Source organism: Anabrus simplex, chromosome 3, assembly GCF_040414725.1.
Source record: "Anabrus simplex isolate iqAnaSimp1 chromosome 3, ASM4041472v1, whole genome shotgun sequence".
In the NCBI taxonomy this organism is placed as follows: domain Eukaryota; kingdom Metazoa; phylum Arthropoda; class Insecta; order Orthoptera; family Tettigoniidae; genus Anabrus; species Anabrus simplex.
The window spans coordinates 294,824,046-294,838,275 of NC_090267.1; the positions used below are offsets into that span (position 1 = coordinate 294,824,046).

At 37.6% G+C, this 14,230-nt stretch overlaps 1 protein-coding gene across 1 annotated transcript in view; it reads left to right on the plus strand.

The window, feature by feature from the left end:
• The window catches only part of LOC136866781 (histone-lysine N-methyltransferase 2C-like), an 811,555-nt gene that overhangs the window by 172,986 nt on the left and 624,339 nt on the right, over positions 1-14,230 (plus strand). The window contains 1 exon segment of the mRNA XM_067143888.2: positions 305-511. Coding sequence (XP_066999989.2) covers positions 305-511 — 207 coding nt within the window.

Sequence of the window (14,230 nt, forward strand, 5' to 3'; positions counted from 1 at the left end):
AGTTGGCCATTGTGGGCCAGTTCAGTGTATATTTAATTCTTACGACCACATTGTACTTGAAATAACTTTCAACGTATTAGGTCGTATTAAGTACATACAGTGCATGTAGGAGGTTGTGGATGTGGAAAGTTTATTGAAAGTTTATTTCGGGTACAAGCTGTCATGGAAATTAATATTCATATTGGTGATAGTAGTAGTAGTAATAATAATAACAATAATAATAATAATAATAATAATAATAATGATGATGATGATGATTATGATGTATTTCATGCTAGTTCTTTTGTTTGCATTTGTGTTGTAGAGGCCTCAAGCTGATGCTTCTGCTGCTAAATCAGAGGAAGAGCCTGGTGTTGAAAATCGTCTTGTACTATGTTCGGCCAAGGACAAATTTGTTTTGACCCAGGATATATGTGTTATGTGTGGAGCGATTGGAAGGGATCAAGAAGGGTGTCTTATTGCTTGTGCACAGTGTGGCCAGTGCTATCATCCATACTGTGTGAATGTGAAGGTATTGTTATATGTTTAGTTGTGTTTGCGTAAAATGCTTTTATGATGTTATTCTTGTAATTCTGAGGTTACAAGCTGAAAGTAGTTACGTCCAAAATATGCTATTTGTTGTTTTGTAAGATGCTGATAGTATTTCATGTGCTCCATGTTCCACATTGTTGTTATTATTTATTATATTGCAGAATTAATTTCTCTACTACTGACAACATCCTAATGCAAAGGGAAAAAAGATCTTTCAACAACGTCTGTCCCCTAGTTATGTATGTATGTAGGCTATGTATGTATGTATGTATGTATGTATGTATGTATGTATGTAAGAAGAAGGGAGTAGGGAAAGCCCAGGGCGCAAGGCAGTTTGTCCTCATGAGTATTAGATAGTAGGTCTACTCATTTTAGTTATGGAATAAATGGCAATTGCAAGTAATCAGCTTCATTTTCAGTCTCAAATTCTAATTACAGAGACTTACAATAATTGAAAATCTTCCACCTTTTTTATACTTATTATTTGCATTTTAGCAAATTAATGAATTATAAACCGTACATGTTTCGTTCTTATTTGAGAACATCTTCAGCTGTAGTATAGCTTAGGTGAATCACTGAGTTTTTGAGTTTGTCGCCATAAGACCTATCTGTGTCGGTGCGACGTAAAGCAATTAGCAAGATGAGTTTTTGAGTACGTTATTTCCAGGTACCTTGTTCCTCTTAAAAACTATCTGAATATAAATTGAATTAAAATTATATTAAAACAATGTGGTGGTTAAAGGGTTGGTGAAATGAGACAGGATGAATACATAGTTAGCCTACTTAAAATACTATATCTATTTGTTTGAATAGTTGTTGTTAAAAGTTTCACACTCTTTTACACTAAAATATCCGTTTGTCTTCCAGTTAAAAGGTTTTTTAAAACTGTATGACTCCTTGACACTGTTCTAAATATTGTTGAATGTTCACTTCTTTCACTTCTTCCAAGTAGGCTGTTATTTATTTTGAGCTTACTTAATGTGTCTTGAATTCAGTTTAATGCGGAACTTTGAAGCTGATTGCCGTTCACTAATCGAGAAGGGAGCTTCATCTCATTTTCTGAAATGAAATGAGGAAAATAGGGATTTGCTTTTATATATGAAAACTTGTCTTTATAAAGTAACTTAATGTATGAAATGGTTCCATAAACTCCAATTCTACTGTGGCCCTGGAAGAGCTACGTTTGAAGCTGCTTTACGTCTTGTATAATAATGATGTGTGTGTTCCGATGTTTGCTTCTCCTTCCAGGGAGGCAAGGCTGTAGAGAGGGGAGTAAGTGTGTCGCGTACTGTCACGGCTTCGGCTTTAGAAGGGGTGGGGGGAGTGGATGTACAAAATGGCGGAGGCTCGTTCTTATTCATCCTTTTATCGTCTGTGTTGTTTATTTTGCCTAAAGTTTTAAGATTTGATAATATTCCTTCAAATATAGGGTTCCTATTGTCAATTATATCATTCAGGTTATTGTCCTGATAACTTTTTTTGTTCTAAATAAATATAAAGATTTTCTAATGTATTTAGAAGAGCTCCTTTGTTTATTTTACGTAATATAGTTAAATCCTGCTGTATAGTTGTGAACTGATGTCCGGTTGTACTCATGTGTTGGCCCATAGCAGAATTTTTTTTATGCCTTTCAGCATTGACATGTTCTAAGTATCTTACAGTAAAACTGCGCCTTGTTTGCCCAACATAAGTTTTTTCACATTGAGGACATTTCAATTTGTAAACTCCTGATTCTGAATGTGTGTTTTTTCCTAGGGAATTAACATTATTGTAATTAAAGAATTTTTGCTCTGTATTATTACTGGTTGAAAACGCGATCTTATATTTTCTGAACAAATTCGTTACTGTATACAAGTTAGCATTGTTGAACGTGAATTTGGCGTATTTATCTTTCTTTTTTATTTCGGATGTTAGATTAGTTTGAAACTTCTGTTTGAATTTTCTGATTATTTTGTATACCATATTTAGTTCAAATCCGTTGTATTGGGCTTGTTTACTGATAAAGAGCAGTTCTTTTTCTCGTTCCGTATGTGTAAGGGGTATATTAAATGCTCTATATATGTAACTGTAGTAAGCTGACCTTTTTTGTGATTCCGGGTGCAATGAGTAGTTCTTTATTGTAATGAGAGTAAAAGTGGGTTTTCTGTGTGTCTTGAAAACAAACTCTTCCTTTTTCCGTGTTATATTTATGTCAAAAAAAATTTATGGAACCTTCTTTTTCTTTTTCTACTGTAAACTTTATTCTAGAATCCAGAATCTTCTATTTCTGGTGGGCTGAGTTGCTTGTGTTCTATTAGATTCTTTGTGATAATTTTTATTGTTTCATCCATTGGAATATTTGTATACATGTCCTTGATGTCAAAGAAGCATGTTACTTGATGTGGTGTTAATTTAAAGTTCTTGAGTACTTTGCAAAAATCTACAGAAGTTTTTTTTGGTGTTTTGTTTTTAAAAAAACGTAATGATTGGTTAGAAATGTATGTACGTATTGCAGTGTTTTATAAATAGGACTGCTGCGGAAGTTTATTACTGGTCTTATGGGTATTCCTTCTTTATGTAACTTGGCGAGGCCTTTGCAGTTAGAAGACCGGGATTCATATTAATCAGTTTCTGGACATCTTGTTCACTTAAAATGAAGGTTGCATTTCTTAGTAATGTTTTTAACTTTTCCTAAGTATTAATCGTAGGGTCGCGATCTATTTATGAAGAAGTGCTATTACTGAAAATAGTTTCTGTTTTCCTAATATATTCCTCCTTATCTAAAACTACTATTGTCTCCCCCCTTATCAGCTTTGGTAATTACTATTTCTTCTTGTTTTATTTTTCATGATAAACTTAGTGGTTTTATTTCTGTTTTGGGAGACTTTTAAGCCTTTTACAAGGTATGGAATTTTCTTTTTTACCTCGTGTCTGACGTCATTTTGAACTTCGTTAGGGAGTTTTTGTATAGTCGTTTCAACTTCTGCAATGGTGATTATTAGCTCTTTTTCTTTGTTCTTTCCTCTCCAATTGAAATTAGGGCTTTCTTTTCCTCCTCAGTGAGATTAACTTTAGAAATGTTCTTAACGGGAGAGGGGTGTTCTTTAAATTCTGTTTCTGAATTTGTATATTTTATGCTTGTTCTCTACATTTATCACATCAGAATTTACCTAAACAGCTGTAATTGAGGTATGAGAACGCGTTGTTTGGGTTGTGTATGTGCCCGGCTAGTGTCGGAAGTTCCACAGCGGATAGAATAAATATAAATAATAGGAAATCTTGTCGCATTTATGGATATCTACAGGTATGGCGGTAATGCATTTTATTATCATAACGTTTAATTTTGCACATTCATTGCCTCCATAGTTTTTTATTAACGCTTAATAAGTTCTGTATGGTGTCTCCGAAAATCGTTGAAAATAGTTAGTGCGGACGTAAAATTAATACCATTATTATTATTATTAAAGTACTGTGGTGAGTTGGATTGTTTTTATCGCGTTTTAAACTTACTTCTCTCCAAAGATTACGTAGGCTATACTGGCCCGAGTTACAAGATATTAAACGATCACTTTGTTAATGATCTCGCCTGCTGTATTAATAGCAACAACCGTGAATATTTCTTAACTAAAGTAAACTCAAACTCGTTTTCTCATCCGTAGTTGGTGCAGCCCCCAACTGAGGAGAGGTAATGGAGTGGAATAGTTGTTCTTCTCTGATGAATTACGTTGGGGGGGGGGGGGTCTTGTATTACAAGATTGATTTTTCCATTTTCTTTGTCCCAAAAAGCCAAGGGTGGTGGGGGTGGTGTGTGTGTGTGTGTGTGTGTGTGTGTGCGCGTGCACGTGCGTGCGTGTTTTTTTTTTTTTTTTTTTTTACACGAGTAAATATGGTAATGTTCATATTTAACACAGTGACACATCACAAATCTTACTCCAATACTTGCGGTGCAGAAAACCTGAACATCAATATAGCAGTGATGTGTGTTGCAGTTTAAAGCCATGCCAGTTCTGGAAATTATATATCAAAAGTTTCCGTTACCTGTTCATACCCATCTTGAGTGTGATGTGGACCATGCTCACATTGAATGAGCAAAGAAGCGCAATCCATTTGAAATCGTGGTACCCAGGGACGGGTGTAATTTTGTACATTCTGTGAGAGGAAAGATGCCGATGAAAATTTCTGAGATGGGACAGGATGATTTTTACTTTTATTCATATTTGCTGACAGATAAACTCATGAAACAGACAAAGAATAGAGAGCGCAATACTGTGAAATGGTCATAAATCGAATGGCTACAATACAAAGAATTTGGAGTTGTAGAATTTAAATACACCTTTGATCCAGATGTAGCATTTCAGGTTATAGACCTAAGGCGGAATAAATTAGAAAGACCGTCAAGTATCAACGTTCCTCAAACTTATTCCGAGCCAGCTCCAATCATTCTCAAGAAGGAAAATGACCTTTTGTCACTGCTTCCTCTCATCAGTCCGGATTGTCAAAATTTCTATCAAAATTTAACCATTAGTCATTCTGCATCAGATAGTATTCTTCCATGTTTTGATTCATCATCAGATGAGAATTGAATTAGTATTCCCCTCAACTTATGCTGAAATGAAAAGAAAGTGAAGGTCAAAAGTAACAATGTTTTCGGTGATGATAATGTCAAAATTGGAGGCCTAAATCTTGAAATTTATATTAATAGAGGAAAAGTACAATTTCAGTCAAGATTATTATTTTTGTTAAAGTGTATGTGGATTTGGTTAGAATACATCTTGCTAACTTGATATGTCTTCGTATATGACATGCCTTCATGTGCCAGAACTTGATATGCAAATTTATGCCCTAGTGTCACTAGACTCTTAAGTGAAGGTGAAAATCCAGAGCCTGTTTCCAGTCATTCGACCAGGTCAGGAATAGAATGAATGAAGCCCCCATCTAGCAGCGAGGATAGGAATTGTGCCGACTGCCGAAGCATTTCGCACTAGACTTTCAAGTATCGATATAAAATGTATTTGTTGTGTTTTATAATATATTGGTCTTCAAGTTCCTACAGTTTGAAGTTATCTCTTAGAATACCAGAGAGCACAAAAGCATTCCTCGGCAAGCGAGCGAAAATTCCCAGGAACGCAATAGCGCTTCTTATGCAAGCAATTTTGTATTTGCTTGTAGTTCTTAGTTTTCGGACAGGTATCAGCACAATGCAGGTGATCTAGACTCTTCAGAACCTGTAGTTTCTAATTCTACCACAACTATTGTGCCATTCGCTTTATTTACGGAGATATGATTTTTTACAAAGCGACCTATATTCTGTACACCGTAAAAATTTGTGAGTAGGAAAATGGCCTCTGCCGTACACGATGTGTTCCAGACGGATGACGATTTAGCTGAATATATCAAGAGTCTGTGCCGATGACGACTATATTGAGTCTGCTGAAGATGTAGCTATATCAGGTCATGTAATAATGATGTTGATGTTTCAGAGACAGGAAGTGAGTGTAGCGATGGCATTCCACAGTACAATAAACCTCGTGGTATTGTCATTAGTGAAAGTGACAGTGATGCTGATTCGGAAAGTGACGGAAATGAAGGCAGTGTACACCACGATGCAGGCAGTAAAGACAACCATGTCTATATGCATAATACAGTGTTCAGTGAAGTTTCAGTTGGAAATGACACCCGGTCCTAAACATACCCCTCTCGCTGATGCAGAGCCTGTACAGTATTTTGACCTGATCTTTACTGTATATATTTTGAATTTAATTGTTTGAAGGAAACGAACAGGTACGCAAATCAGTTCCTCTCTTCTATAAAGCCACTGTCGACAATGGAGACCTGTTATTGTCGCAGAAATAAAAGCCTTTGTCGCAGTGTTATTGGAAATTGGTATTACAAGATGGCCAACTATACTTTCATACTGGTGGACTAATTCAAGACAGATTCCTTCGTTCGGTACCATGTTTTCCCACAATAGATTTCAGTTAATTCTGAAATTTTTCCACCTTATTGACAGTAGTATCATCTTTCCACCTGGCCACTCTAAATATGATCAATGTGCAAGATTTAGCCATTAATTGAGTATGCCAATAGACTGTTCCGGTTTCACTACACACCCCATCAGCAATTACATGTAGATGAATCATTAGTGGGCACAAAATGCCATTCAACTCTGATGCAGTACCTCCCTAATGAGAAGCATCATAGGTGGGGCATTAAGTTTTAGATGATTTGTGATTCTGTTATCAGTTATTGCCTGGGGTTTTATTGCTACAGAGGGACAAAGAGTGATGTAGACAAAGACAAAATGAAGAAGTTTGGCTTGGGGCATGTAGTAGTTAATACATTACTGACTATGGGAAACTATTTGAAGAAGGGCTACCACGTTTTTACTGACAATTTTTTACCAGCATTCCTTTGGCCCGGTACCTATTTGAAAATGGTACTTACCTAACAGGCACCCTCAGACACAACAGAAAAGATATTCCGCAGGGGCTGAAAGGAAAATTTGGTGTAGGACAAGAGAAGTACAGTGGAAGTCCGATATAGCGAGTACGGCGTATAACGAGAACTCCGTTATAGCGACGACCTTTTCCTGTCCCTTCAAAATTCCTATATTAAACTGTGTATCGTTCTTCGGTTACAGCGAGAACCCTATCACTGGCGCATCCGTTATTACGAGCGATTAAGCGCGCGCGATTTTTCCGTTACCAATATTTATACACCCCAGCGATGATATTGCATGCGATAGATTACCTTCGGCATCGTTTCCTCGCTATGTGCACTAGCGATTTATCTCGTCTACATTCGAAGGCGATGTCGGAGTCGATTAGTAATACCTGCCGACAGCTGTTCCGCAAAGAAAATTTGAAATGAAAGAGAACGTACTGTATTTTTGTAATAAATGCGTAAATAACGTGTCCGATAACGGTTGTTAACTCGTTAAAAATTTAGGCTGACTAAACTACCGCATAATTTTGAGGCTAAATACTGCAATTAAGTAAGAATGGGATAAACCTCGAGATATGGCAGAGTGCTTAATTGATTTCAGAGGTTAGTTTATATTTTGTCGCGTCTGGTTAAATTACGGAAAGGCTATTATGAAAATTTATAGCGAGAAAGTTATAGTTTCTCTACTAGCGCTTGAAGTGTGTTTTCATCATACGTATAGTACGGTTAAGATAGGATACGTGACGCTGTTTGAATTAGAAAACTGAAACGTTTGCAACAAAATGCGATCGATCATCTTCGGTACGGTATAGTTTTCTCACTTTGTCCATTTGCGATCTCTCTCGACATTCAAAGGCAATGTTGGAGTTGATTAGTAACACCCATCGACTGCTGTTCTCTAAAGAAAATTCGAAATGAAAGAGGATAACACGTTTTCGTAATAAATGCGTAAATAACGTGGCCGATAGCAGTTGTTAACTCGTTAAAAATAAAGACTGAAGTAAACGATATCTTCATTTGAATGTAATATACGGAAATTAAGTAAGAATGTGATACACCCCAAGATATGGCAGAGTACATCACTGATTTCAGAGGATATTTCATATCTTCTCGCGTCTAGTTACGGCTATTTACATGTAAATTTTTCGCGTAGAAGTTATTTCTCTACATGCGTTTCAAATATGTTTTCATGATAGGCTACATATACGGTTAGGTTAGGTGACGCTGTTTGAAGAAGAAAGCTGAGGTGTTTGCCACAGAAATCTCTGGAGTGATACCATACTTTTCCAAATCCAAGACTTTTTTCCTCAGAATCTCATGCGAAAACTCAAGGGTTGTTTCATTCGCGGCCTAACAGTAAATTAATTGATACCACTGGCAACTACCGCGGTAACCACGCTGCTTTTTTTCACACGTGCACAGAACTCGTTGACAATAAAAGACCGCCTCTTTACTACACATCGCTAGCCACGACAACCGGTTGTGCAGTGCCTGTGTGTTTCTCAAATCTGCAGAATGGCATCAAACCATGCGACCTTTTGAATTCTTAGAAAAGCCATGGCTACTCAGTGGCAGAGTCATAACGTGTCTATTGTACTTGACGCTTAGTAAAATTAAGGTTTATAGAACACAGGAATATTTTCGTGATGGATAGTCGTATTGTAAAGACATGTGGAAAAGGTATTGCCGGGAAATTTTCGACGGATTCTAGTCGATATTATGATGCCAATTTTAAGTTGATGTTCATTAAACACTCGAAATGTAAAATATTTGTGCAGCCTCAAGAACATACGGCATAGGCCTAACTAAAGCCAGTATTGGGCGTTAGTGTGAAGACAAAGAGCTAAAAAATGCGTACTGTACAAAAAAATGCATTCAGTGGTCCGCAACAAGGGCGCTTTAAAGAAGTCGAAGATGAAATTGTGAGGTATGTGTACTGAAAACGCAAGGGCGGAATGGCCATACCGTGGTGCAAAAAAACTTGTTCGTTGACTTTCAACGTTCGCGATTAGGCCTATACATCGCTAGCCACTGAATTTGGCCGAACCCGACAAGCGAGACATGCGTGTAGCGGCAGCCGGTTATATCTGACGCTGCATAAAAGTAACAGTTTTATAGACAGCAAGAATAATTTCCTGATGGATCGTTGATTGTAGAGACGCATGGAATAGGTATTGCCGGAAAATTTTCAACGAGTTCTTTTCGGTATTATGATGCCAATGTTAAGTTAATGGTCCTTAAACCCGCGAAAATAAAGAATAATTGTGCGGCCACAAAAAAAGAAGAAATACGGCGTGACAAAAGTCAATGTCCGGCGTCTAAAAATAGTCTAAAAATGCGTAGGCCTAATGTACAAAGCATTCATATGATTTTACAAACTTCTTTTTGAGCCTGATTTACATTTTTTGAAGGGAAAAGTGGGGTTTATCTTGGATTCGGAGAAATACGGAACTATATTTTTTTCAGAATGAAATTAAACATACACTTTCACGTAGTATCGGATTACGAAAAATAACAAACAAGTAAACCATAGTGTGGATATAATCTGCGGAGACACAAGTTTTGAACCAAATGATTGCCGTTTCATACTGATTTTAATGTGCAAGAAGGGTTTTCCGACTTTTATACAAAAATCGGATATAACGACAATCCGTTATAGCGAGTAAATTTTTCGCTGTTATGAATTCTCGCTATAACGGACTTCTACTGTATTTTTGGAGTAATGAGGTTCTTGTTGCTGGGTACCGGTGGGGGCGGGCTACCACAGAAAAATCCAGTGCTTCTTTTGTCTACATCCTGCACAGCACACACTAAAACAACAGTTAAGAGGCGTCGAGGAGAGCGGTAGAAGTAAGAAAGCCAGCTGTAGTTCTCGAATATTACAATTCAATGGGGGGAGTTGACGCATCTGACATGATGCTGTACACGTACTTTGATGAGCGCCAAACACTAACATATTGGAAGAAGGCAGTATTTTGTATCTTTGCGCAAATGGTGCTGAATTCGTACTTGATTTATAAATAGAATACTTTTGGTAAAGTTATGACATGACTCAAGTTCACTTTCTTCATAATAGAATCTATAGAAAAGGAATGGATCCAGGAGAAAAACGTAATAAACAATGCCTTACCGAAGCTAAATCCACCTAGGGAAGGTGAACTTTTGATGAAATTATTGGCAGGTTACTGAAAAGATGCGTTGTGTGCAGCAAAAAAGATGGAGGGCCAGTAAAAAGATCACGAACTACCTGTTCTAAGTGTATGAAAGGTCTCCATGGCATCTGCGTAGGGTATCACAAGTGTTAAAAGCGAACCAGCATGAAATGTTTACATTTGTATAGTGAAATAACATATTTTTAAAGTTAGAAACTTTAGTGCCCAGGATATTTAATTTTGTAAATAGTGAACCAAGAGCATGTATCTGCAGACAATAAAATTTTTCAGTGCATAATTTTAATTTTGATTTGTGTTTCTTTATCTCAATTTTGACATCAATTTTTATTTTGATGATTTTTAAACTAACAATTTTTTTATATGTTATAGTGTTAATATAACATAGCTTGTAATCAAAAAACATATAAAGCAACTCCTTTTCTATGATAAGTAAAAATTTTGGTGGCATACCTTCAGTAATAAGATAATGATTTTACTGAAACATCGCAATTTCTTAAAAATAAGCCTGGTATTCTTCGCATACACCACCTATAAGTAACTGATACTAAAAGGGTTATGAATTCAATTATGTATTTTACAGTGCCATGTAGTATGAACTTCATTTCCTGAAAAGTTTCATTTTTTGACATATCAATTGCTGGCTTTACTGGCCATTTGTAAAACAATTCATGTCATTCTCTGACCTCTCTGCAATTACAAATCTTAACAGCAACAAATAGTATTTGTCTTTCTGAATTTAGGTTAGTGTTGTATGAATCGGTCATCAGGTGTCGTCGTTTTTAACATTCTTAACATTGAGTATTCTGTTTGATCATTGTGCTACATCGTTAGATTAGCTAATGATCTTGGCACTGCATGCGTTTTTGTTGGGAGTTTACAGTATAGATCTCTTGTGGTGCACTCTAAAATCATCCAGTGAAATTTACCTTAGGAACTGTTCAGTAGCATTCTGCTTTGGCACTAGGTGGCAGCAAATCCTAATATCAAAGCTACGCCAGCCTCATGCTGATAGATTCTCGGGTATACAAAAGAACTTCAGTGGGACAAAGTTCTGGCACATTGACATCTCTGAACGTTGTATAAGTAGTTACTGGATGTAAAATCGGTAATATTATTATTAATTTGTCTTTTTCTTTGCCATTCAGTTTAAAGTATTATGTTCAAAGTTTTGATGAATGTGTTACATGACACGAATTTTGAGTTTCTTCCTTGTCATAAGTTTTGTTACACCCTGAAACACTATTCATGGATGCAAGACATAAGATGGTTCAAATCCACTGTTACAATCTTTAAAGGTGAGGGTTTTTTGTTGAATTTTCTTCCCTTGACTACAGCTGTGTATGTATCCTCAATAATTGTGACACCAGTTACCCCTTATAATAAAATTAAAATATCACAGTGATACTTTTCTAGTATAGGAAACTGATAACATGTACTGTATAATGAAACATGTCTTTTTATTCATGTATTTTTTTACTATTACACAGTTCAAAAAATTAAGGGAACATGTTTTTGAATGTATGCCATGCTCTACAAAACAATTCCTCACATCCAGATATATTGCCAGCTAAACCTTTATTCTGTGCCTTTGAAGTATACAAAAGAACATCGACCGGGCAAGTTGGCCGTGCGCGTAGAGGCGCAGCTGTGAGCTTGCATCCAGGAGATCGTGGGTTCGAGCCCCACGGTCGGCAGCCCTGAAGATGGTTTTCCGTGGTTTCCCATTTTCACACCAGGCAAATGCTGGGGCTGTACCTTAATTAAGGCCACGGCCGCTTCCTTCCAAATCCTAGGCCTTTGTCCCATCGTCGCCATAAGACCTATCTGTGTCAGTGTGACGTTAAGCAACTAAAAAAAAAAAAAAAAAAAAAAAAGAAAGAAAGAAGAACATCGATGGATTCACGTTCATTTTTAGAATACAAACGGAAATGTCCAAATAGGGGTGAAAACAAAGTGTTACCAGTCCTCCAGGGTGGATTTTTATCACAGTTGGAGAGCATCAGTGTGGTGTATGTCCTCCATGAGCATTTATCACAGCTTGACACCTACGTGGCATGCTCCATATAAGTCGACGGAGGTCACGTTGCAGTATCAGGTCCCATTCTTCAATGAGAGCCTGCTCGAGGTCTTGGAGAGTCTGTGGTGGAGCAGGACGCCCATGAACACTTCTGTCAAGCCTATCCCACACATGCTCGATGGGATTAAGGTCGGAACTCACTGCTGGCCATTCCATCTCCTGAATGTCCAGTCTCGCAAGACAACTCTGGTGATGCGCCTACATGAGCCCTGGCATTGTCGTGCATGAGTACGAATTCAGGGCCAACGCCGTATGCAGCAACCAACACATGCTGTAGCAGTATCTGCTTAATGTACCCGACAGTGGTAAGATTACCACAGATGATGACAAGATCCTTACGGCCATCAATACTGACGCTACTGTACACCATCACTGAACCTTGTCCGAATCGGTCGCCTTCCTGCACAACATTTGGCACATACTGCTCACCACGGTGTCTCCATACACGTTGACGCCCATCATGCTGTGTCGGGAAATCTGGACTTGTCTGTGAACAACACAGGTCTCCATTGGCGAAGTTGCCAGTTAACGTTAGTACTGGCAAACAGAAGGCGAGCTGCGCAATGTTACTGCCTTAAACGGGGCACTTGAACAGGACGTCTGGGCCGTAAGGACACTTCTCGTAACCAGTTCCTTACTGTCTGCTTAGACACTGTTCCTCCAGTGACCCCCCTGAGGTCTTGTTGAAGTTCTCTGGCAGTTGCTGAATGATGCCGCAACGCACAGATGGGCAGATATCGGTCATCCTGTGGGGTTGTCATGTGTCCACGACCTTGTCCAACCCTCCTTATTAACTGGCCTGTCTCATTGTAGCGATTCCACTGACAAAGAGACATTGAGATCTACAGCAACATGACGAAAGGTCCATCCTTCCTGAATCAAAGTGACGGCCCTTGAGACTTAAACCTCGTTAAGATGTCTCATGGGATGTGCTGGTTTATGTACAATGCGCTCGAGTGACCGCAGTAGTCAGTGTATCTCACAATGACACACGGACACACCACTATTCACTTTGTTTTTGTGGAGTCACCTGACATTTTAATTTATGGCTATGCCTACAGCTGGAGAATAACTTCGATTTGACATACTCTGAGTAGCTAAGGTCTCAAGCTATGCTGTACGACCATTGGAACCTCGTCTACCAAATTAACATTCACATACCAGACGTTACGAAACATGTTCCCTTAATTTTTTGAGCTTTGCATTAGTAATAATAATTTATAGGATAATAATAAATATTATTATTATTATCATCATCATCATTATTAGGAGTAGATTGATGGGCAAAGCGAGAACCAATGATTGAATTTTAACAAAATCTACTAAACTTTATTTTCTTTCTTTTCTTGCTTGATGATCTTGTCCTAAACAATAACAACAGAATTTTCAAGAATTAACTAGGTTCCACCAATCATATATACTGGACATTATTATTCTAGAACAGTCAGCCAGACCACTATATATAGTCAGTTTGAACCTAATGGTGTCAGTCTTCACCGGGACTTTGAGTGTGCTACGGTAAGCTTAGAAGCTTAGAAGCTTAGTAAATTTATAAGCGGGGGAGAAGAGACTCCCATTTTGTACTAGACTAAAAGTCTAGATGGAACCAGTAGGTCTTCTAACATACAATCTTTGGCCATTTATTGAGGCACTAGCCGTTACAAGTCCCATAGCAGAGGGAAAATAGAATTTTACACAGTTCAAGAGAAGAAAATACAGCTTCTAGAAAGAGGGGAATCAAACCCTCAAATTAATGTCTCAAATGGGTCTCAGACCCTGAGCTACACTTTACAAATTACAGTTTACATGGCCCAATAGAACTTAAATTGACATTAGATAAATGAATTTACAAAATTACTTTACTTCAAACCTCTAGTCACTTTCAGTAGAATACACTATCTGCTCTAAAAAGCTTGAACAGTTTTCAGACTCTCTACTCTTATTTCATAGGGAAGTCACATCTGAAAGTGGATCAGGAGATCCAGAAAAAATATAGGAGCCAAAGCCCATACTATATGGCCAAAGA